This window comes from Aphidius gifuensis, linkage group LG1, assembly GCF_014905175.1.
Source record: "Aphidius gifuensis isolate YNYX2018 linkage group LG1, ASM1490517v1, whole genome shotgun sequence".
Lineage (NCBI taxonomy): Eukaryota > Metazoa > Arthropoda > Insecta > Hymenoptera > Braconidae > Aphidius > Aphidius gifuensis.
The window spans coordinates 2,055,587-2,080,275 of record NC_057788.1 but is presented as its reverse complement, the minus strand read 5'-3'; the positions used below and the strand labels follow the sequence as shown (position 1 = coordinate 2,080,275).

Genomic DNA, 24,689 nt, shown 5'->3' with positions numbered 1-24,689 from the left:
GACAGCCTTGAATGATCTACACGTGGATACGTCATTAAACATCAACACAATTTCAATTCTCCCACTTATTACATGCCACAATACACAAGTGTGTGAAATTAATTTTCCAGCAAACGGTATTCCTTTCACCAAAAAAATTATATCAAATATATATTAAATTATCATCATTCTTCATCATCATCATCATCATCACACTTGATCCAGCTCATCCAGCTTATATTTTTTAAATATTTATACAACAAGTGTTGATTATTAATTATCAAAAATTTTGGAGTTGAACGTCATTGATAACCGAGCTCTTCAGGGGTATGTTTATATTTTCATTTAAATAAATAATTTAAGTAATTTTTTAAAAATATATTTCGAGTAGTTTTTAATTATTTTTATATGAATATTTATTATTTATATTTCATCATGTTTGCAAGGACGAACTTGCGCCTTCATAATTCATATTGCTCTCTTTTTTATTTTTATTATTATTTTTATTGTTTATTGTTATTATTGTGTGTGTATTCATGGATTTCTTTTTTTGCTTGTAAAATGCGCATGCGTTTATGTAAAATGGCGGATTTATGAGAAAGACATATTTAACAGGTGTAGTATGAATCAAAGTGAGACAAATATATAGTTATAAAAAAATAAATAATAATAAAAAAGAGAAAAAAAAAAAAACAGTTCACTTGCTGCTGTCGTTTTTGTCTTGAAACTTGACGTGTGGTTTTTGGATCTTGTTAAACGTGTACATGTAATACATAAATTAAAAATAATTGATAGATAAATTATTATAGAATATAGAAAAAAATAAATAGATATTAAAAATGTCAAGTGAAAGTAAAACCTTATGGTATCCGCGATAATCGCGAGTAAAATATCATCTTGCTGAGTATTTTTTTTTTCATTTTTTTTATTTTTGGTTTGTGAAGATCTTGTGGCTGGAATAAAATACTGGATAGACAAGAGTTGTTATTGCAAAGGTCAGTTAAAGAGCAACGACCTTCTTGGTTAATAAAAAATATTTTTTTAATTATTAATTGAAATTTTACATATTTTTGTTGAGTTGAAATTTATTTATCAAGTTTTTTTTTTTTTTTAATGTTTATTTTAAGTTGAGTATATTTTTATTAGTCATATTAAAATAACCAATTTTTATCTTGAAAATAACATCTTTATCTGTATGACAAATAATTTTATTTTTTTGGTTTTTTTATTGATAATTTTGACTAGTCAATTGTAAACGGGACTTTGATGACGATTGTTGTGATATGAATATTGATTTTTGAAATGCTAGTTGAAATCCCTCAGTATGGCAGCACTTTAATCTTTGTTTATCAAAAGAAATAAAAAAAACATTATGAAATTATATAGAATATTTATTATTAAATTAAATTAAAAAACTTTGAAATATTATTTTCTATTATCTTGAATTATTTTAATTGTTTAATTAATTATATTTCAGCTCGGATTTTTAAGTATGATGATAAATACAACAACAATGGCAGATGCAGCAGTATCAACAATTGCATCTGTTATTGATAATGTAACACCAACAAATGTTGGTATTGTAACAAGTACAATTAAAAATATTGGCACAATTGAACCAACACCAATATTTTTACAAACAAAATCAGCACAATTTATTTCTGGAGTATTTGTTTGGATTTCACTATTTTTAACTTGCCAACAGGTAAAGTATTAAAAATAATAAATAAATAAATAAAAAAAAGGCAAAATTATCTAATTATTAATTTTGTTTTATAGATTTATCAACATTTAAGGTGGTACACAAATCCATCTGAACAAAGATGGATTGTTAGAATTTTATTTATTGTACCAATATATGCAACTTACTCATGGATATCATTGCTATTTTTTAATAATGAAAGTTATTATGTTTATTTTTTTACTGTACGTGATTGTTATGAGGCATTTGTGATATATAATTTCTTATCATTGTGCTATGAGTATCTTGGTGGTGAGGGTAATATTATGTCAGAAATACGTGGTAAACCAATACGTTCAAATTGTTTATATGGTACATGGTGTCTTGTTGAAAAAACTTATACAATTGGATTTTTACGTTTTTGTAAACAAGCAACATTACAATTTTGTCTTGTTAAACCAGTTATGGCATTTGTCATAATAATTTTACAATCATTTGGACATTATCGTGATGGTGATTGGTCACCAGATGGTGGTTATATTTATATAACTGTTATCTATAATATCAGTGTATCACTTGCACTGTATGGATTATTTTTATTTTATTTTGCAACAAAAGATCTTTTAACACCATTTGAACCAGTTCTTAAATTTTGTACTGTAAAAAGTGTCATATTTTTGTCATTTTGGCAAGGTAATTAATAAATAATACATGTTTTATTCATTTTTTAAAATATTTTTTAATTAAAATATTTATTTTCTAGGTGTTATGCTAGCTGTATTTGAAAAAGCAAATATTATATCACCAGTTATTGATAGTATGGGACATTCAGCAACAAGTGCTGGTACAGTATCAGCTGGTTATCAAAATTTTTTAATTTGCATTGAAATGTTATTTGCTGCAATTGCATTACGTTATGCATTCCCTTATCAAGTCTACGCAGCTGGCTGTGTCACTGACTCCAGGGGTCGAAGTGTCACCATGCAAAGTATCAGCAGTAGTTTAAAGGTAACAGTTTATTCAAAAGCTCTTTATATTTTTTTAACTAATTTTTATACTATTTATAGGAGACTATGAATCCAAAAGATATCATGACAGATGCAATCCATAATTTCCATCCTCAGTATCAGCAGTACACTCAGTACAGCTCAGGTATGATTTAAAATTAATTTTAAATATTTAATTAAACAAAATTATTAGCACATTTTATATTTAAATATATTTTTCTTAGAAATATTTTATTAATTTTTTTTATATTATTATTTACAAATTTTTTCATAGAAAAATTCATATAAATTATTGATTTAATTATTTATTATTAGCATGATTAATTATTATCAAGCATGTATAAATGTTGCTTATTGATGTTGCTTGATAAAAGCTTTTAAATTCATTGATATTTTATGAAATTTATTTTATTTCGATTCATATATTTTTCGTTGTTCATTATCATTTTAATTTGTAGATTTTAGAAGTTTATATTTTTTTTAAATTATCAAGTGCACTTTAATTGACGTCAATATATATCGTAAATTATTTTTTACGATATGTAAGAGTATTAAACAACAATAATACGATAAAGCATATGTTTTTTTTTATTGATTTATCAGTTATTTAATATAATAAATTTAAAATCGATATACAATCGATTTATCAAGGTGAATTTTAATTTTTTTTCTTTTATTTGATTATTAATATTCACTTCACAAATCACTTCTTCTTTCGTCACATCACCAAGCAAGCATTCCTATGCACAATTATTAATAAAAATTAAAATTTTAATTCGCAGTGATTATTTGATTAATAATTATGAGGTCTCGTTAAATATATATAATTATTAAGAAAAAAAGATATTTAAAAAGATGAAAGAAACATTTAGCAAAAAACTTTGAAGAGTGCGTTTTTGTTTTAATATTTTTTCAGACGTCAATACCGCCTTGCCGTATGAAAAGCTGTGAATCAATGCGATTATTCTTAATACAACACAATTTATGGACATGGAGCTTTAATCTGCCCAACAAAAAATTATTATTTCATAAAACAACAGATACATAATTATTCAGATAAACATAAAACGTAAATTTTAAAAAATAATCAAAAGTTGTAAAATGTTTTTTTTTAATTTAAAAAAAAATTCAATTGATTTCCTTTTTTGTGAAAACTGAGATGCAATTTAAAATGACAATATTTCTTATAAAGATATATTTTTATTGACATAAATAAAAAACATTGTCAGGATTTATAAATTATTAATTTAATTTGTACTTAACAATTATTTTATAATATCCGGTATTCGCGGTAGGTTGTTTTTTTTTTGTTGTTTTTTTTCTTTGAATAATAACCGATCATTGTAAAATAGTATTTAAGTAATTTTTATTTTTTAATATCAAGTACTTATCTAGCAGTTTAATTTAAATGATAAAATAATTTTTTTTTTCATTTTCATTAATGAGGTGTTTAGATTAAGCAATAGAGCGAATAAAAAAAAAGAAAAATAAATAATTAAAAAAAGTATTTCTTTTTTTTGAAATTATTCATTTCTCATTTAATCATTATTTCTATATTTTATTTTTTAAATTAATGTATTTGGCATGTGTTTAATGAATTTTTAAAATTGAATGCGATTTTTCTTGAACAAATTTTATCAACAATAAAATTATCGAAAAAAAAAAAAAAAGATTTTTTTCGAGTTAAAAATAATGATAAATATATAATTAAAAAAAAAACTGTTGCATGAGTCTTGTAGCTTTATGCTATGCCTCTCCTAAATCCTGCCATGAAATTTGCATGTTAAATTAATTGTAAATTTAATTATTAATTATTGTTAATTATAATAAAAAATAAATAAATGTTTGGTACAAATAAAATTGAATGCTGGTGTTTAAATAAATAATCATTTAAAAATTGTAATAAATAAAATAAAAATAATATTAATTAGGTATGAAGAATCAACGTGGAATGAGAGTATCAAGTTTTGATCCAGATGATCCACAGAATATGCCTGTTCCACCACCGCAAAGACGTAATACATCAAATCAACGTGTCGCAACGATATCACAAAATTATAATGAAAAAACAATGCTACTTAGCAGTGATGATGAATTCCAATAATTAAATTTATCTAATTTTTAAACAATACAATTCAAAAACAAAAAAAAAAGATGAATAAATAAATTTTAAATAATTAATTTTAATTTAACCAAAGGTAAAATTGTGGTTGTTATTATAAAATTAAAAAAATTTAAATTAAAATAACTAATATCTCGAGAGAATAATTTTTATAATTTTAATTTTATATTGTTATTTAAAAATTGAAATATAAAACCAAGTGCAATATAAATTTATTCTTTATTTTTTTCTCGAGATATATTTATCATAATTTTTAACAATTAAAAATTGAGATTTTTCTTTTGTTAATTATTGGTTTTGGTAATTTTATTTTATTGGAATGATAAAATTAATAATAATCAATTTTATAATTTATAATTTTTATTTATTATTATTATTTTATGTTACACAGTACAAGAATAGTATAGATATATTTTATTTATGCTAATTCGTTAAATAAATGAAATATTAATAAAATATAAAAAAAAAAATAAAACAAAATTGTTGTGCAATTGAATACATGATTTAAATATTATATATATTAAACGGCTTTAAATTGCCAATCATATTTTCGTTTTTTTCTTTTTGTTTTTCAATTAAATTCTTCGTCAAATACTTGTACAAATGAACCACATAATTAAAGTACTTACAAATAATTAAAAATAATAATTAAAAAATAAAAAACAATTATTATTTTTTTTTCTTTTATAAACTCTGAATTTATACATTACATTTAATATATATTGTTCATTAAAATTAATTAATTATTAATTTTTAATATTTAAAAAATATTATTATTTTTCTTCCATCAAAAAAAAAAAAAAACCATTGACTATACAAATTTAGATTATTTTCAAAATAACATAATTAACAATAATTATTTTATCAAAATGAATGAATTTTTAATGTAAAAATACAAAAATTATATTTAATAATGACAATGAACAATTTTAAAATGATAATTCAACCTCGAGCCAACAGATTTACTTCGCGTCCTATTAAAAAAATTAATACATGTATACTATTGAAAAATAATAATAACACGATTAACACGAGTAAAAAATATATTTCAATTAAAACCACAAACTGCTATGAAACTAAAAAAAATAATAAATTCACGTTTAATTAAAGTAACGAAATATTATTGTCCAGGAAAATTGAGATTTTCTTTTTTTTTTTTTCGCTCAATAATGATGTCTTTGTGTATTATTAAAATGTCTAAATGATAATTAAATAAATGAACAAATAATTGTTTAAAATGACGAAAGAAAAATTAACATAAATAATTAAGTAAAATAAAATTAAAAAAAACTAATAAATAATGAAAATGTTTATTGATTGAAGTGTCGATTGAAAAAAAAAAAAAAATTGCATTTAATTATCCATCATTCATTCAACAAACGTTAAAAAAAAACACGTAAAAAAAAAATGAAAAAAAATTACGATTTCACGATTAAATGACAATGATAGAAAATAAAAATTATAAAAAAATAATAACAAAAATATTAGTAATCTGTTAGAAGAGTCTGTAAGCCTCAAAATAAATATTTTTATCTCAAATAATTATTTAAAATTATTCAACAACAAATCTATTTAAATATTAATAATAAATTTTTTTTTTTTTTATATTTTATTTTTAAATAATATATTAAATAATAATTGTTCCTTCTTTCGCAATAAATTTTTTCCAACCTTGCCAAGGCATTTGTTTTTCTTCAACAGATGAACTATATTTACGTTTACTTCTTGATATTGTATTATCATCATCATCATCACCATCATCAACAACATCATTATTATGAACATTACGTTTTTTTAACATTGCAGTAAACATTTTAGTTCCATTACTTTGACTCTCTTCATTTTCAATCTCTTGATACTTGAGTTCATCATCCATATATTCAACAATATTATTTTCTTCATTTGTATATTTATTGTATTGTGCATCAACATCTTTTCTAACAACTGTTGAACAACTAGCTGTTTGTTTTGTATTATTCCCATCATCAACATCATCATTATCATCTTGTAAACAATCATTTTGTTCATAATACAAACATGGTTCAATTGGTTTAAAACCAATTGATCTTAATCTTGATATACGATTATCAATATCTGATAAATTAGCAACTGGTGCAAATGCTGATAAGCCATAATTATTTGTTGTACTTTGTATTCTATTAATAACACTTGATTGTTTATTAATAATTTTTTTTGGATTACGTGGATATGTTGGTATTTCTGAATGACGATATATAACTTCTTGAAGTGAATCATTATCACTTTCATATGATTCTGATTTAACATCATCAAAATCAGTTGATTCAATTTTAATTATTTCAGCTGGATCATCATACTGTGTTTCAACATCAACACACATTCGTAAATTATCATTCAATGAACATTGTGTTGTTGCATCAATCATTTTTAATTTATTCACAACTGATTTATTATTTTCAATTAATTTATCATTTGTAACTTTAATTTTATCAATTTTATTATTTTCTGTTTGATGTTTTTTCATTGTTGATTTTGTATTATTATTATATTTTATTAATTTATTTTTAATATCAATTTTTTGACGTTTTTTTATGTATATATTATTGTCACGTTTTTTATTTAGAAAACGTGTTGGATATCTACGTAAATTTCTTGTTTTATTTGCACGTAATTTTGTTGTAAAATTAGCATCAATAACTAAATTTGCTAATTCACCACGACGTTTTTTAATATTAATTAATTTTGAAAATGGTTTTTGATTTTTATTACGTGTATGCATTGGTTTATTTAATAATCTTTCTTTTTTATTATTATCATTATTATTTTTACCATAATAATTATTTTTTAATTTATCATTATTTTGTTGTTTAATAATTAATTGTTGTTTAATTATTGTTGGTGATTTTGATAATGTTTTATTTATAAAATTTGTATCACCAATAATATTACCAATTATTATTTTACCAGTTGTTTTATATTTTTCTTTGGTTATTAAATTCATTATTTGTTCTGGTGTTAATGATTCAATTGATGCAAGTGCATCTGATAATCTATTTTGTTTAACTATTGTTTCAATTGATGAATCATTTATATTTTCTTTTGTTGAATTTTCAAATATAACTTTATTATTATTTTCATTTGTTAAATTTTCATTTATTATCTTTGATGTTTTCTTGGTATCATTTTTATTAACACAAGATCTCAATTGTATACCATTTTTTTTATTTTTATCTATATTTACATTATCAATAATTTTTGAATTTTTTAAAACTCCACATGTTGATGATTTTTGTTGAACTCTTGAATTATTATTTGTATTTATTTTTTTATTATCATTCAATAAATCAGATGATGAATCATATAAATATGTTCTAATTGATAAATTTGGATTGTGCAAATTATTGCTATTATTTTTTAAAGTTGTTAATGTTGATGTTGATGTTATTTTATTTTGTACTGGTGATTTAATACCAGGTGCAATTATTCTATCAAATTTTTTAGACACATGTCTTATAACAATTTGGCTATTTGATGGTTTTTTATCATTTTTATTAACAGCATTTGTCGATTTATTTATTAAATCTAATTTACCATCATTTTTTGTATTTTTACAACAATCCATATGACATCTTGTTGCAGTATTATTAATTTTATTTCTCGTTCTTTTAATTGTCAAATTATCATCAATATTATTTTTATTTATTTGCCAACTTGGTGCAGCTTGATTTTTAATTCGTGACAATGAAAATTTGAGATATCTTTTTGATGAACTGGAAGACAAACCAATCCAGAATGATGATATTGCATAAATACCATCATAACGATAGCCAGTTTTTGGCGCGAATTCATTGTTAAGATTATGACTTCTTATAACTCTTATTGGAATATTATTTTGGAAGCTCTTAATCATTGGATGATTTGATAAATTTAATTTATGATTATATTCATCAGATGTGAATGTTAAATAATCACCAATGTCAACATCATTATGTGGATTCAAGTGTGATGTACATATTGATGCTGCACCATATGTATCAAAACAAATATCATCATTGAATGATGAATGTACTTTATCTCTTGAACAATCAATTCTTATTCCCCACCATGATCCTGATGGAAATTTATCAATTGGTCCATACACACTTGTTTTATTATTATTCTGTAAATGTCAAAACAATAATATTTTGATTTTAAAATCATCAACATAACCTCAATTTAAATTTTATATTTATCATTTGTTTTTATACGTACCACTTGATCTGGTAATGTGCCAAAATCAATTTTAATATCTTTATTATCTTTTGCATTTAATTTATTAAATAATTTTGTTAATTCATCAGTATTTCTATTATCAATCTGAAAATGAAAATAGATAAAAAAATATTTGTTTGATTTATTATTAATATATTAATTGTATTATTATATTTTTATTGTTGAATTTTTTTATAATGACCTTTCCATGAGAACGTAATTTATTTAGTATATTATTGTTTTCATTAATTGTATTTGGATGAAAATTTATATCCAATCGTTTGGCCATTTCAGCCATTTTACATGTCTTATTAACTTGTATTGTTTATTTTTTAATCACTAATATAAATAATAATTAATTTACGTGTAAAAGAGGAAGAAGAAAGACACCGAGGGCCACAGAGATCACACGCTGAGATGAAAATGAAATATTACACTGTAATAGACTGATAAAAAAAAATAAATAAATAAAAACAAATTATAATTTAGTTGTTTGTTAATAAAAAAAAAAAAAAACACAACAATAAGTTACTCGTTTGATAATGTAGGAGTACGCCATTTTAAATTACAAATGGCTGTTATTTAAGGCGCGTAAATTACTAATTTCAAATTATTTTTGCGGTAAAACTTTAATATGAAAGGAGAGAAAACATGTAATTTATTTTATTTAATTTTTATTATATAAAAGAAAAAAATAAAAAAATTTGAAATACAAAATTTAATAAATTTACAATATTTACATTAGTTTAAAAAAAAAAAAAAAAATTACATTTTTTATTTAATTCTTCTTGGTTTTGGTACAGGCTTTTTTGCTTTTTCATTTTCAATGACAAATGTAACATTGCTCTTGATAGAATCATCAGATTCATCAATATTTTTTTTATCATCATCATCAACATCAACAATATATGTACCAGCACTATTTGATCTACTTTCTCTTGTTAAATTTTTTTTACCCTCAACTCTTGTTAACAATGTCTTTTTACTAAAATTATTATCTGTTAATTTTTTTTTATTTTTCATTTGAACAATACCATCAGAAAAATTAATTTCTCTCTCATCATCTTGATAATAATCATTGATTAAAATTTTTTCTCTAGCACTTTTTGATTTACCTTTTTTATTTGTATGTTTTATTCTTTCTAAATTTTTCATTTCAATTATTTCTGTTCTAGAATCACTTGTTGAATTAACAGAGTTACCTTCAAACGTACTAAAAAGTGGTGGAACATATGGAGTTAAAATATTTGATTCTTCATCATCAACAAAACGACTATATTTATCATCAAATTGTTGTCCTTTATCAACAAATTTACTGATAGTTTCAATGGATTTATTAAAACGATTTGCCTCAATATCATATGACAATTTTGCTGTTGAATTATTCGACAATATTCTATCAATTTTTGCAATAATACTAGTTAATCTATTAGCACTTTTAGTCTTTAATGGTTCATTGGCATCATTAAATATTTTCATTCGTAATTTTAAATTTTGTCTATCTTGTTCAGGCTCTTGTCTTGTTGTCACTTCACCTCGCCATCTGGAAGACGCCAATGATGATCTTCTAGATTTCACTTCATTTTTCGTTTCACAATCCAACAATTCATCCCTCCAAGAATCAGGATAAATATTGTCTTCATCATTAAGCAATTTTAAACCAGTATTTTTACCATTTGAATTTTTTTCATATCGTAATATCATTGCTGATGAAGAACCTCCAAATGTTGAATAAACCATAACATGATCATAAGGATGATAATCAACACATGATATTGGTAATGACTTTGGTTCTGTATGATAATATGCAATTTTTTTTCCCGATTCAATATTCCATATATTTAATATACCATCTTCATCACCACATAATAATAATCCACCACATGGTGATACTCTTGATGTTGTTTGTATTTTAAAATTTTTAAAACCATCATATTTTTTTAATACAACACCAGTTGATAAATCCAACATTCGTAAATTTGAATCACGTGTATGAACAAATAATCTTGAGCCCAATGGATGTAAAAAAATTTCATTAATAACAATATTATTTATTTCTCGTATTTTAATTTTTTTAGATATCAAAAAATCATTTGTATGTGTTTTTTTATTTTTTTTAGATACCCATTGTATTATAATACCAACTGAATCAGCTGATAATAATGTACCATCATTTTTAAAACAAATTGAATTAACAAAACCTTCATGATTTTCAAGTTCTTGAATTAAATCATGTGATTTATTGTTATTATATTTCCATATTCTTATGACATTATCATAACAACCAGTTGCTATTCTAGTTGGATTAATTGGATCAAATTTTCCACAATAAACATATGAAGGATGTGGTAGCATGTTGATTTCTTGAATAAGACGAGATTTAATATCCCAAAGACGAGCTGTTTGATCAGATGAAACTGATAAAATAATATTGTCATCTGGTGACCAATCAAGAGAATAAATAAAACTCTTGTGTCCATTAAATTTAATGATAATTTTTCCATCTTCCATATTGTAAATTATAATGGGATAATTGTATTCTTCAGAATTAGCACATGCAAGATATTTACCATTGTTACTGAAGACAACATAAAAACAACCATTTTCAGTTGTTTCAGTTTGAAAATAATGTTCATTTGGAATTTTACATGATTGTGCAGCAAGACGTGTCCAACGAGATATATTTATTGTTTCTTGTTGATTAATATTTGATGGTAGTGATGATTCAACTGGAGAATTTATCACATCTGATAAATCCATTTGACTGTATAAAATTGGCTCAAGTTTTGGTGGATCAACTGATGATACTGTCACGTAAATTGTACTTGGATATTTATCTCTGGATCCTGTTTTCCACCAGCTATATGCCTTTTGAAAAAAGAAAATAAATTATTACGCTGTTTGTTAAATTTAATATTCATTGTAGAAATTATAATTTACCTCGCATTTATTTCTTGGTATTTTTTTAGCTACTCTTTTTGGTCTGTAAAGCTGCAATCGCACCTGTTTATCAATATGACGTTTACCTGAATTACCACAAGGTTTTAAAAATGCCCATGCTATTTTGTACCAACAATTTTCACCACCTGCAAGCAATTTAAAAGAAAAAAAAATTATAATGAAAAAAAATTCAATTGTTAAATTAAAATTTACCATATTGATCATGTGCTTGACTGATCTCTGATGAATTAAGTAAATCAACAATTTCAAATAATATTATAACTTGATTATTTTCAGGCTCCATTATGTCATTAAAATTATGTTCAAATATTAATTCTTCATTCCAATGTGGTACCATTGTTTTATTTTCTTTAAAATCAAATATTGCTGTTATCAATGGTTGTAAATAAAATTCTTTTATATTTTTATCGTCATTTTTTTTAAGATAATTTCCCGTTTTAATATCAACAATGTGAACAATTACCATTGGATGCCTTGTAACATAATCAACCTCTATCATATCAGCTCTATGAATTATAATTGAAATAAATTTTTCAACATCATCATTATTATTTTGTTTTAATTTACGTTTTTTTTTCTTTTTTATTGTTAATTTTTTATTATCAGTTGAATCTTTGCTTGATGATGTTTCTATTTTGCTAATATTTTTATGTAATTTTTTCTTTTTAGATTTATATTTTTCATCATCTGTTGATGATATTTGAGCTCTTGAAAATTTTTTAACATCTGATAATGATTTTGTGTCATCCGATTGAAATGATTTACCAGAATTCAAAGAACTTGATGATTTTTTAGATGTATTTATTAGCTTTTTCATTTTATATGTTTGTATTTTTGTTTTTTTTGATGATAAACTACTGTCGGAATTTTCTAAATCAATAATATCATCATTAGAAAAATTTATAGATTCTTTTGGTGTCATAATCATGATATTTTCATTATCAGAATTATCAGATATATTTTTAAATGAATTATCAGATAATTCAGTTGTATTTTTCATTGATGATATTTCAATTTTTGTTTTACCTGTTTCAGTTTCAATTGTTAATATTTGTTCATCTTCATCACGATCATCATCATTATCATCATCGTACTCAAAACCCTCATTACCAACACCATAATCATCATGTAATTTATCTAAATTAATTTCTTTATTATTTCTCGGTGCAGCAATTGGTTTTGTGCCACTAAAATTATTTTTAATTGGACTTTTTTTGACTGAATCATTTGATAAAATTGAACTTCTTTTTGGTGGCATGACAATACTTGTTTTAGACCATCTTTTTCTTTGTTTTTTAACAGAATCAATTGAGATATCATGTGGTGATAAAATTACTTGTTTATCATTTTTATATTCATCAATATTTTCAACAGTTTCAATTATTTTTTCATCACTTTCATCATTATTATTATCACCAATATTTTCACGATGTACATCAACAACAACAATATCCATTTCACTTGATTTAACATTATCTGTTTTTCTTAATTTACGTATTTTTTTAGCTGCTGATTTAATTTCAATATCATCATCAATTTTAACATCAATTTCTTCATCAATTTTTGTCTCAAGACTTTTTCTATGATCAATGTAATTTTGACTTTCAACATCAATTTCTTCAATTTCAGAATTTAATTGTTGTCGTGATTGACTGAGATTTGAATTTTTAGTTAATGAACGAAATAATTTTCCCATTTTACTTGTAAAACTAACACCAGTATGATCATCATTAATTTTCTCCTTAACTTCATCAGATTTTCTATCAAATAATTTAAACATATTTAGTAAATTGATATATATTTTATTGATAACTTTCACGCTGTTGTGTTCATGGTATCATTGGCCATGTGCGACTGGAGTTATAAAAAAAAGGGTCGAAAAAATAACTGAACTAGTAAGGCAGGTGTTTACAAATGTTGTGGCCTGGTGTAACACCCACCTGCATGTTGAACAAGCCGATCAATATCTCCATGACATCAACTGTTGTCATTATAAATTATCATATTTATTTTTACTTTTTTATTTATTCAATATTCAATTGAACAACTATTGAACAGTTTAAAAAATATTATAATTATGTGCAAATAAATTAGAAAATAAAATACATTTTTTTAATTAAAATATTCATTGAATTTTTATTAATTTCCATTGTGAATATTATTATTGTTTATTTCATTTTCATCAATTGTTGCATATCTTGCTTGTTCCTAAAAATTATTATCAATTAATTATTATTTTTTAAAATTTAAATTTGTAAATAATTTTTATTTTTAAATAAAATCTTACAGTTTCAATTGACGCCTCGTATTCTTGTTCACATTGAAGTATCAATGGATCATTTGCATTTGGAATTTTTATTTTATTTTTTTCTGATAATCTTCTTGGTCCATCATGAGAATCACCATCAATATCAGGTTTTGTTGTTTTCATTTTTAAACGTATTTCACGATTTTTAGCTTCAATAACTTTTTCACGACGTGTTTCTCTGTCTAAAAGCTGTTTAAAAAAAAATTAATTATAAATGATTTACTTAGATAAGTATAAAATAAAATATAAAATTACAGCAGTTAATAAAAGTTTGTCATTTTTTTGATTAATTGTTAGAGCTTCAGAAAATTCAATGAGATATGTTGTTCCATTTTTTCCAGCAACTGCTGCTAGTTGACCTTGTTCATGTGGTTTTATACAAGTCAATGCTTCATCACATACCTTTGAAAAAATTTATTTTTAATAAATTAAATATAATTGTTCTTTAAAAATGCCTAAAACTTATTTTAAAAAAATTACTTTTATACTTAAAACTGGAGAATCTTGTTGAACTAATAAATCCCAAACATCCAGTGTACCATCAACTTTTGTTAAAAAAAATACAGAAAATCTTGTTGGACTCCAAGCACCACCAGTCAATAATTCTCGATGTCCACTATCAATATAAATAAATTAAAATTACAACAAAAAATAATTTAATAATTTTAAATAAATATAAAACTAACGGTGTCCATGCAATACAAGATTCACGACAATCTTCTGACCAAATTCTTGCTGTCCAATCACCAACAGTTAAAAAATTTTTAACAAAATTTGGATTTCTTTCAACAGTTAAAACTGGTCCATATTGTGCTTTAAATCTTGTTGATATTTTTTCACCAGGTGTTTTACCTTTTCTATTTCCTGATATTACCATTCCTAAAATTAATTAATTTTTCTATATATATTTTAAATAATCATTTAATTATTAAAATAAACAAACCATTTTCGAGACCACACATAAATCTTGTACCAATTGATTGTTCAAATTGTAATGCTGAAATTCCAATAGCTCTATCAATATTTTGTTCTTCTGTTTTAAATAAATCAATAACAAGATTTTCAATTGGTGATGATATTTTTCTAGTATCCCACCATTTAATTTGTCCATCACGTGATGAACTAAAAAATTCAGTACCAGTTTTTGAATTAATCCATAATACATTATCACAAATATCACGATGACTATTTTCAATGTTACTCATTTCAACTGGTTCACAGCCTTTTCTAATATCCCAATATCCAACTTGTCCAGATATCATACCAGATATAAGTGTATTACTATCTTTTGGTGCATATTCCATAGCAACTATTGGACAACTTGGTTTAAGTATTAAATATGGATTATTTGGATTTTCAATATCCCAAATATATGAATATGAACTTGATATTTTTAATTTTTTAAATGACGTATGACAATAGCTTACAGCAAGTCTTGTTCCTTGATCTGGTGACCAGGATAAATGTGTTATTGGTCGTTCAACTGGTACAATATCTCTGTAAACATTAACTGTTCTAGAAAATGTACGTTGAATTAACGATGTTGCTTCTGTATCGTGAAAATATTGCTCATAAATATTGCATGAATTATTTTGCAAAATACAATGTTCCATTGGCTAAAAAAAATATATAAATTAGTCATTTAAAATAAAAACAAACGAACAAATAATTGAATCATCTAACAAAGATTTAATTTTGTTTTAAAAAAAATTACTGGCATCAACTGGAGCATTGTGTGAATATACAATTCATCTTTTTCGATTTTTCTTCTGTAACGAACTGTTTGTTCTAGCTCGTACATGTTGATATCCTTGGGCCAGCCACCCTCAACATGATGCATACCAGATTCCTTAAAAGTTGCTGTTGTTGTGTTGACCTAGATTATTAATAAATTATTTTTTATAAATATAAAACATAACATTGTATTATTTATTTACATCATGATGACTGTAAATTTTTCCACACTGAGTTCCTTGAGTTACTGGATCAATCCTTATATACTCATTCATAAAATTTTTTTCTGGTTTTATATCAATTTCAATTTTATCTGATTCAGAAAAATTACACCATTTACCAAATTGTGATCTACTTTTAACATAAGCATACTCAATATTATTCGACATTTTTAAATTATTTCTATGTTGATTTAATTATGTTTTTTTTTTTATTTTGGCAAACACAGTATACAATTTTTATTAATATAAAATTTAAAACTATACATTGATATGTTTAATCAATATTTCATGAGCAACCAAGATATTGTATTTAAAAAAGTAACAACATTTTTTATTTAATTTGAAACAAGTGTTGGTAAATTTGGATTTAATACTTGAACAATTGTAAATATCATTTTGTAAATATTTATATATTCTTTTGAATTATTATCAAAATTATTTATACTAGGTATTATGTCATTAATTATAATGTCAATCAATTTTTTTTGGTAATTAATATGTTGTAATTGTTGAATTGAATTGAATAATAATAATAGCTCATTGATATTTTTATAATTAATTGTATTTAGTTTTATGAATTCTGGAAAATATTCAATTGTTGAATTATTCCAAAAACCATTTGACAACCAACCAGTTGATATTGAGTTGTTATTTTTTTGCTTTTCTATACGTTCGGATTTTAAAGTATCGTATTTTTTTATTGAACAAAATTTACTTAAATTATCCAACTCGTAAAATGTATTTTTGAGAGAATTTATCTTTACATTTTTTGAGGGTAAATTGTGAAGATTGTAATTTAATTTATTGAAGCCTTTGACAAGATGAACAATATTATTTTCCGAAATGTTTGCAATTTGTTTGTCATGCTGAAAAATAAAATTTTATTAAATTATTATTTTTAAATGTAGAATTTAGAAATATAGAAAATATAAAAAAAATTATTATCTTTTTGTTTTTATTGAACTTACATATGTTTCTAATTTTTCAAGAAATATATTTGATTTTTTTTCGATTTTTTCTTCATCAATTTTGCCAATAAACAATTGATAAAATTTTAAAATTTTTAGTAAATCATCAGGTACACCAAAACGATTAAATGCCTCAACAAAATTAATAGCAACTTTTTTTTTTTCTGTTATAAAATTTATTGAATTATCATCACCATGTTGAGGACAATTATTTAAATACTCTGCAGATGATTTTTTAATATTTTCTTTATCAAGTGTTATTTTTTTAATTAAATTATCCAATTCTGTTACTGATGGAAATTTATTTTTCGATTTAAGCAATTCACTGTTTTCAGTAATTGTTTGAATTTTTTTTTTAGAATTTTTTTTACTCATTAATTTAACACTTGATTTATTAGCAGCAATAAAATTTTTTGGTTTTTTATTTGGAAGTTTTAAAGCATTTTTTCGATCATCAAATTTAATAATTTTCTTTGGATTTTTTTCTTCACAAATATTTTTATTTTTAACAATTACCATTTCATTTTTTGGTTTAGAATTTAATTTTTTTGTAGATATTTGTTGTACTGTTAAATTTGTTGGTCTTGATAATTTTTTTTCTTCATTTAACATTTTTTTTGTTAATATTTTACGTAATTCTTGTGATTGTTGTAGTGCTTTTTCAATGCTTGCTGCTAATTCTTCAGCTTGATCATCCAAACTTTGAGCCTTAATATAAAATATTCAACAATTATTTATAAATGATAATGATAATGGTTAATGACACAATAAATTATTTAAATTAAACTCACTTGGGGACATGTACATTGTTTTTTTTCAACTTGACGTGTAACAAGAGTATCAACAATCCAAGGTTTCATGACAAAATAAGCCTCATCACATTCTTTTTGAATAACCAATCTTGACTTTTCTGTTGACTCCAATGTTTCATCCATAAATTTAATCAACCTTGACAAATCCATCACCTTTTTTTCCATTGTTAAACTTAAATTTAAATTTAATTTTTTCAATTAAAATTAATTAGAATCACCTATAACCTACAGAACTTTCTTAATTATTAAAACAACCCTTCAACAATCTCATCATCATCATAACAAAAAAACAAAAAATCTTAATCTCAAATAATTAATTTATTTTGAAACATCAAAACTAAAAAATATCAAAATAACATTCAATTTAAATTTCTAAAAAATATATTGCACAAAAAAAAAATCAACAACTTGTTTTGATGTTTCAAAATTTACACATGTAAAAATTATAAAAATTAATAAATTTAATTAAAGAAAACAAAACAAACAATAATTATTTAAAAATTCAGTTAAAAAAAAAAAACAAAAAATACTAATAAAAAATCAAAACTAGCAGATAACAATGTAATTTAAAATTTGCATTAAAAAAAATTTAAAAATAAAATAAAAACCAATCTGCTTTTGATGTTTTAAAATTTGTAAAATAATTTATAATGTTTTTTCATGTAATTTCATGTGTTTTTTAAGATTATCAAGTCTATTACATCGTCGTTCACAATAATGACACTGATAAGGCATCAAATCAGTATGAACAATCATATGTCCACTTAAATGGCTAATTTGTTTAAATCCCTTATTACAAATATGACAAATATAAGGTCTATAATTCATATGTGATGATGTAATATGTATTTGTAAATTATTTTTTCTAATAAATGTTGATTTACAAATATCACATTCAAATGATCTAATATTAGCATGTATATCTAAATGTATTTTTAATGTATTATTATGTTTAAATGATTTATCACATATATTACATTTAAATGGTCTATCATCTTTGTGTACTCTTTTATGAACACTTAAATGTGATAATTGTTTAAACATTTTAGCACATATTTCACATTGATAATTTCTATAATTATTATGAATTGATTCAATATGTTTACGTAATGTATCAGCAACAGTATAACGTTTACCACATAATTTACATAAATATGGTTTTTCATTTGTGTGTAACATAATGTGTACATTTAAATGACGTTTTTCAGTAAAACTTGAATTACATATATCACATTTATATGGTTTATTACCATTATGTATGTACATATGTTTTTTTAGAGAATTTGATAAACCAAATTTTTTATTACATACATGGCAATTATATTTTTTTTCACCTGTATGTATTAACATGTGAGCTTTAACATGTCCAGATTGATTAAATTTTTTATCACATATATTACATGAATATTTACCCTTGTAAAGATGTAATTTAATGTGTCTTATTAAACCAAGTTTTTTTTGAAATTTTTTTTTACATTCTTCACATTCATATATTTGATGATTTGATAATTTTTCATTTAGCTCATTTATTATTTTTTTATTTTTAATATCTTGATGATTTTTTATGTGTTGAATTAAATGACTTGATTGTTTGTAATTTTTAGAACAAATATTACAGCTAAATGGACGTTCATTTGTGTGTTTTATTAGATGACGTTTTAATATACTTGGATAATTAAATTTCATGTTGCAATATGAACATGTTAATGATGATTGATTTTTTGTTTTTATATTTTTTAATACATCATTTTGTAATTTATTGTTATTTATTATTTTTAATTCATCATTTTGTTTTTTAATTGTTGAATTTGTTTTTATTAATTGTTTTTTGTTGTTTAATTTATTTGAAGAATTTAATATTATTGTTTCTGGAAAAAGAAAAACGTTTATGATTTAAAATTGTTTTATTTATTTTTTGAGTGTTTCTTTACCTGGATTTGAAGTATTGTTATCGGTATTTATAAAATTTTTTTTCAACATATTTAATAAATTATCATGTATATGATATCCAAACATCAATTCAGCCGGTGATTTTTTATTATCAAAAATGTATTTTGTGTTTTCAGTAATTTGTAAATATTTTAAACCCTCATTCCATGATTTATTTGGATGACATTTTTTCCAATTATTTAAAAACTTTATGTAATTAATATTACTATCAATATTATCTAATTTTTCATTGTTTATTATTAAATCTAAATCAGGCATTTTTATTTTAATAATATCAATTAATTTATCATAATTTTTAAATGAATTATTTGTTGTTTCAAGTTTTTTTGGTGAACCAATTATGGAAAATATATCAATTAATTTATCAGCAATTTCATTAACGTCATTGTCATTTAATAATTTTAATATAACAAAGCTAGAATAAATATCTTTATAGACAAAAAAAAAATTATCATCATAAGTAAATATATCAATTTGACCTCTTTCATTGACATTCATTTTTAAATATAATATTTATAAAAAATTCTTCAGCTAAAAAAAAACCTGTAAAATGAATTTATAATATATTTATAAACAATTGATAATAATAAATTATTTTAAATACTAACCTACACTATAAATAAAAATATAAACAACATGTGTTGTAAATATAAACACGAGTTATCTTTTTTTTATTTACCTTTATTATCAAAAATAAATATTCAAGATAAGCTGCACTTTATCAAGAGAGTTTTATGATGTAAAAAAAAAAAAAGCACACATACTGACATAAATTACTTTGACGCTAATCATATAAGGAGAAATAATAAATAAAAAAAAAAATATATTAAATTATATAAAAACATGTCTTGACTGACTGGTCCACAAAAAACTGGTCCTAAAATTATATTTTCTTTCTCTCTCTCTAGATAGATAATTGTAGAACTCTTCATTGTCGATCATTATAATAAATAATAATAATAAAAAAACAATTTATTTATAATTATAAAATTATTATTTATTGTTTCAAAAAATTAAATATAAATTATGTTTTTTTTTTCTTTAATATAACTAAGCTATTGTTTAGTTGATAAATAAAATTAACTTTTTGGTTTTTTTGATACTGATGATTATCATTTTATAAAAACTGATTAACTTTTTTAAATTAATTAACTTATTGTCTAGTCTTAGGCATCGTTACACACATTCAGGTAAATAAATAAATTAAATTACTCCATTGCAAGTAGCTCTTCAATATCTAAATCTAAATTTGTCATTTCATTCTTTTCAGATTGATTAATACTTGATATTGATAGTCTTGGTGCTGGCATTGGATAATGATCATTTTGATCATTAATTGATAAATCATCATTTGTAAAATGTAATTTCTTCATAAACATTGCTTCAACAGCACCAACTGGTTTTTGTCTCGTTGTGTTTAATTGTGTTTCTAATTTTTTAGCAATTTCATATATTTTATCACTTTGTGTTGTTTTTAATATTATATCATTATTTTTTTTCGAATCAATTGCTTTTACATCATCTGATTTTTCTTCTGATATACTTGATATATGAAATTCATTTTCACTTGAATCATACATTGTTTTTTCATCATCAAGAATAAATTCAACTTTTTTTTTGACTAAACTTCCAACAGATCCAGTTGTTGTTTTTAAAACACTTCTATTATTTTTTGGTGATGCTGGTAAACTTGATAAACCATCTTTTGATAATTTTATTTCATTTATATTTTGTGTATTAAAAAATTTATTTTCCATTGGATCTTTTAAATAATCTTTTATACTTTCATATGAATGAGAAAATTGTTTAACATCAACTGATGATTCAACTGTTTTATAATTTTTTTTACATGGACTTGATGTGTATCTTGGTTTTGTTGATAATTCTGGTGATGATACAATTGGTGATTTAATTTTTTTAGGAAGTATATCAATATTGTGCTTATTAACAATTATTCTTTTTTGTTTAATTGTATTATTTGTTGAATTATCATTAATATTAAATGCACGAAATGCTTTTGTTTTAACATTTTTCAACAATTTATTTAACTGTAATTTTTTATTACTTGTTTTATCATCAACATCATCATCATCAACATTATTTATAATTTTTTTATTAACATTATTTATTATTTCATTTCGAATATCATCAAAATTTGTATATTTTTTCTTGTTAATATTACGATGATGTTTTATTATTTTTGATAGCTGACAGTATGTTTTGTATGGTAAACCTTGCCAATCTGGATCAACACCAAGATCACGTAATTTTTGTTCAACATTATCTTTTGTTTCTAATTTTAATTGTTCTCTATTTTTTTGTGCTACTGGTTTATTGTTTTTATCTTCATCATTATCATCATTGTCATCAAGTGATTCACTCGTTTCATCTGATTCATCACTTGATACTTTTGATGTCGTCATTGTCTCTGACTGTGTATCACTGTCATCAGAATCACTCAAAGATTCTTCAAATTTTTTTGTCATTAATGATGTAGTTTTATCTGAACTCATTGATTTTTTTACAAATACCTGTTGCACTGGCTCAGGTATCCGTGTTTTTTCACTTAAAATTATCTCTGTCTGATCCTGCCATTGATCATACTTAACTTCAACGCTTGGTGATTTTTTATCTTGATGATTATCATCAATTTCAATTGCATTCAATGATAATTTTTTATCTCTTCTTTGAATGAATGAATCTCTAGGATTTTCTGTTTCAATTGGGTCAATAATAATCGAACGTTTTTTATCTGTTATTGATAAAACTTTTTCCGGGTTCAATGGATTATTTATATCATGATCATGACTATTTTTACTATCAATATTATTATTTTTTGATAATTCAGCTTTATACATTTCTTCTAAATCATTAATTTTTTTTAAATAATCATTTTTCATATAATCCCATGATTGTTCATTAATTTTTAATTGTTTATATAATTTATCAATATCAAATTTATGTTGTTTATTAATATCATTAATTTTCGTTAGCCAAAATTCTTCTTGTGAATTTAATTTTAATTTTATATTTTCAATATCTTGATTTGTACGTATTTGTATATTATCTTTTAATATTTTAATTTCATTTTCTTGTTGACGAATTTGTTCTTTCCATGTGTTACCAAATGTATCATCATTTTCTAATAATTTTTTATCGTTATCATTACTTTTTAAATTACGTAATTCATTGAATAACATACTCTTTAAATTACTTATCTCTTCACGATATCTACGATGTTCATCTTCAATTTTTTTTTCTTGATAAATTGATCTGTCAATTGACAATGAATTTTTTATATCATTTGATAAATCATTATCAAATTTTTTAATTGTATCATTACGTATTAATCTTTCTGTTTCATTTAAACGTTCTTTTAAATTTTTTATTTCATTGTTAAGTTTTTCAGCTTCTGCACGATATTTTTCGTGTTCTGGTGATGAAATTGTTACGTTTGAATGACGACGAGTTAAATGAGAGTTCATAAAAACAGATGATATAAAAGTTTTTGGACATTGTGGACACTGAAATAAAATTAAACATGATAATTATTTATTTGTTTTTTTAGTATTTTTAATTTTTTCAATATTTACCTTGTGAATTTCACCATGTGAATCACTAAATTTAGCTTCAATATATTTTTGTTTATCCTTAAATTTATCTTTTAGCTCTTGAATATTTTCTTCAGCTGTTAACAAGTCTTTTTTTAATTTTCCATTTTCTTCTAGTTTTAAACGTAGCTCATCTTTTAAAATAATAACTGAATGATCTAAATATTGTTTACAATAGAGTAAATATTCAACAGCTAATTGTGAAAGTCTAAAAAGTTTGACAAAATTTGGATCTAATATTTTAACATCATACTCATTTTCAAGTGAATAATCAACGACGTTATTAACATTTTCATCAATTGTCAAAAAATCACGATCTCTAATTACACTGTCAATGTCAATTGTACCTAAAAATTATCATATTAATTATAAACATAAATAAAACATCAATAAATAATTTATAAAAAAACTAACTTATCCGATTCCAATCAACACGAACTTTCGTTCGATGCATATTAAAATAAAATCCAGATTCTCTTGCCAATTTTGGAAAATCATGACACCAATTTGTTCCAGCTCTCAATGAAAATGCCATTCTATTATTTTTATCAATTTTATATTTATTAAAACAACGCGTCTGTTTGTTTATTTTGATCAACATAACCTCATTATTATTTTGACATTTTAAAATTTATTATTGAATTAAAATGTGTATTTTTTTTATCAATTTATTCATTATCAGTATCAGCTAATTCATTAATCCATTTAAGCTTAAAAAAATATTAATATCTGTTTATTTAAAATTACAATACATGTTTTATTTTATTGATAAATGTTTCTTGATAATAAAAACAAATAAAAACAAGCTTGATGTCACTACTCACTTGATGTTATTATTGATTTTTTTTTTTCCTGTTTATTGTCATTATTCATATTCTCTCTCTCTCTTGTCTCTCCTCTCTCTCTCGACGTCAATGTCACCTTTCGGCAAAAACCGTAGTTAATATTTTGCAATTATTATTATTATTATTTCTCTAATTATTTCTAATCACAGTAGTTAATTAATTAACATATCCATATTTGAAATTGATTTAAAAAGAAATATAAAAATTTCAATAAAAAGAAACATCAAAAAAACATGCAGTAAAGTAATTTTATATCTCAA

At 22.8% G+C, this 24,689-nt stretch overlaps 7 protein-coding genes across 10 annotated transcripts; 1 reads left to right on the top strand and 6 right to left on the bottom strand.

Annotated features, from left to right (window-relative positions):
* Positions 1-63: 63 nt before the first annotated feature.
* LOC122860850 (transmembrane protein 184B) lies at positions 64-6,331 on the top strand. 4 transcript variants are annotated; one of them, XM_044164866.1, is made up of 6 exons: positions 64-306; positions 1,457-1,684; positions 1,759-2,353; positions 2,424-2,668; positions 2,728-2,812; positions 3,584-3,704. In XM_044164866.1, the coding sequence occupies exons 2-6, from the start codon at positions 1,472-1,474 to the stop codon at positions 3,616-3,618; spliced, it is 1,173 nt and encodes a 390-aa protein (XP_044020801.1). In that variant the 5' UTR covers positions 64-306; positions 1,457-1,471; the 3' UTR covers positions 3,619-3,704. The 4 variants fall into 4 exon arrangements, with proteins under 4 accessions (XP_044020801.1, XP_044020799.1, XP_044020798.1 ...); XM_044164864.1 differs by lacking the exon at positions 3,584-3,704 and adding an exon at positions 4,599-6,207 and having other exon boundaries at positions 194-306; XM_044164863.1 differs by lacking the exons at positions 64-306; positions 3,584-3,704 and adding exons at positions 656-974; positions 4,599-6,331.
* Positions 6,307-9,534, bottom strand: LOC122860848 (putative uncharacterized protein DDB_G0282133). The gene is made up of 3 exons (XM_044164861.1): positions 9,222-9,534; positions 9,020-9,124; positions 6,307-8,927 (listed from the first exon to the last, which is right to left on the bottom strand). The coding sequence occupies exons 1-3, from the start codon at positions 9,315-9,317 to the stop codon at positions 6,417-6,419; spliced, it is 2,712 nt and encodes a 903-aa protein (XP_044020796.1). The 5' UTR covers positions 9,318-9,534; the 3' UTR covers positions 6,307-6,416.
* Positions 9,535-9,793: 259 nt separating this feature from the next.
* LOC122847825 (jouberin-like) lies at positions 9,794-14,038 on the bottom strand. The gene is made up of 3 exons (XM_044145681.1): positions 12,173-14,038; positions 11,960-12,105; positions 9,794-11,887 (listed from the first exon to the last, which is right to left on the bottom strand). Exons 1-3 carry the CDS (start codon positions 13,758-13,760, stop codon positions 9,794-9,796), a joined length of 3,828 nt encoding a protein of 1,275 aa, XP_044001616.1. The 5' UTR covers positions 13,761-14,038.
* LOC122847823 (dynein axonemal intermediate chain 2) lies at positions 14,009-16,460 on the bottom strand. Its single transcript, XM_044145680.1, has 9 exons — positions 16,226-16,460; positions 16,003-16,164; positions 15,232-15,904; positions 14,975-15,167; positions 14,769-14,904; positions 14,544-14,690; positions 14,268-14,477; positions 14,148-14,188; positions 14,009-14,027 (listed from the first exon to the last, which is right to left on the bottom strand). The coding sequence occupies exons 1-9, from the start codon at positions 16,409-16,411 to the stop codon at positions 14,009-14,011; spliced, it is 1,767 nt and encodes a 588-aa protein (XP_044001615.1). The 5' UTR covers positions 16,412-16,460.
* LOC122847822 lies at positions 16,440-18,188 on the bottom strand. Its single transcript, XM_044145679.1, has 4 exons — positions 18,003-18,188; positions 17,844-17,919; positions 17,212-17,432; positions 16,440-17,109 (listed from the first exon to the last, which is right to left on the bottom strand). The coding sequence occupies exons 1-4, from the start codon at positions 18,186-18,188 to the stop codon at positions 16,579-16,581; spliced, it is 1,014 nt and encodes a 337-aa protein (XP_044001614.1). The 3' UTR covers positions 16,440-16,578.
* LOC122860846 (zinc finger protein 480-like) lies at positions 18,129-19,767 on the bottom strand. The gene is made up of 2 exons (XM_044164857.1): positions 19,001-19,767; positions 18,129-18,195 (listed from the first exon to the last, which is right to left on the bottom strand). Exons 1-2 carry the CDS (start codon positions 19,707-19,709, stop codon positions 18,191-18,193), a joined length of 714 nt encoding a protein of 237 aa, XP_044020792.1. The 5' UTR covers positions 19,710-19,767; the 3' UTR covers positions 18,129-18,190.
* A 1,177-nt stretch (positions 19,768-20,944) lies between these two features.
* Positions 20,945-24,563, bottom strand: LOC122860845 (zinc finger protein DZIP1). Its single transcript, XM_044164856.1, has 4 exons — positions 24,409-24,563; positions 23,999-24,294; positions 23,567-23,931; positions 20,945-23,497 (listed from the first exon to the last, which is right to left on the bottom strand). The coding sequence occupies exons 2-4, from the start codon at positions 24,183-24,185 to the stop codon at positions 21,182-21,184; spliced, it is 2,868 nt and encodes a 955-aa protein (XP_044020791.1). The 5' UTR covers positions 24,186-24,294; positions 24,409-24,563; the 3' UTR covers positions 20,945-21,181.
* Between the last annotated feature and the right edge of the window lie 126 nt (positions 24,564-24,689).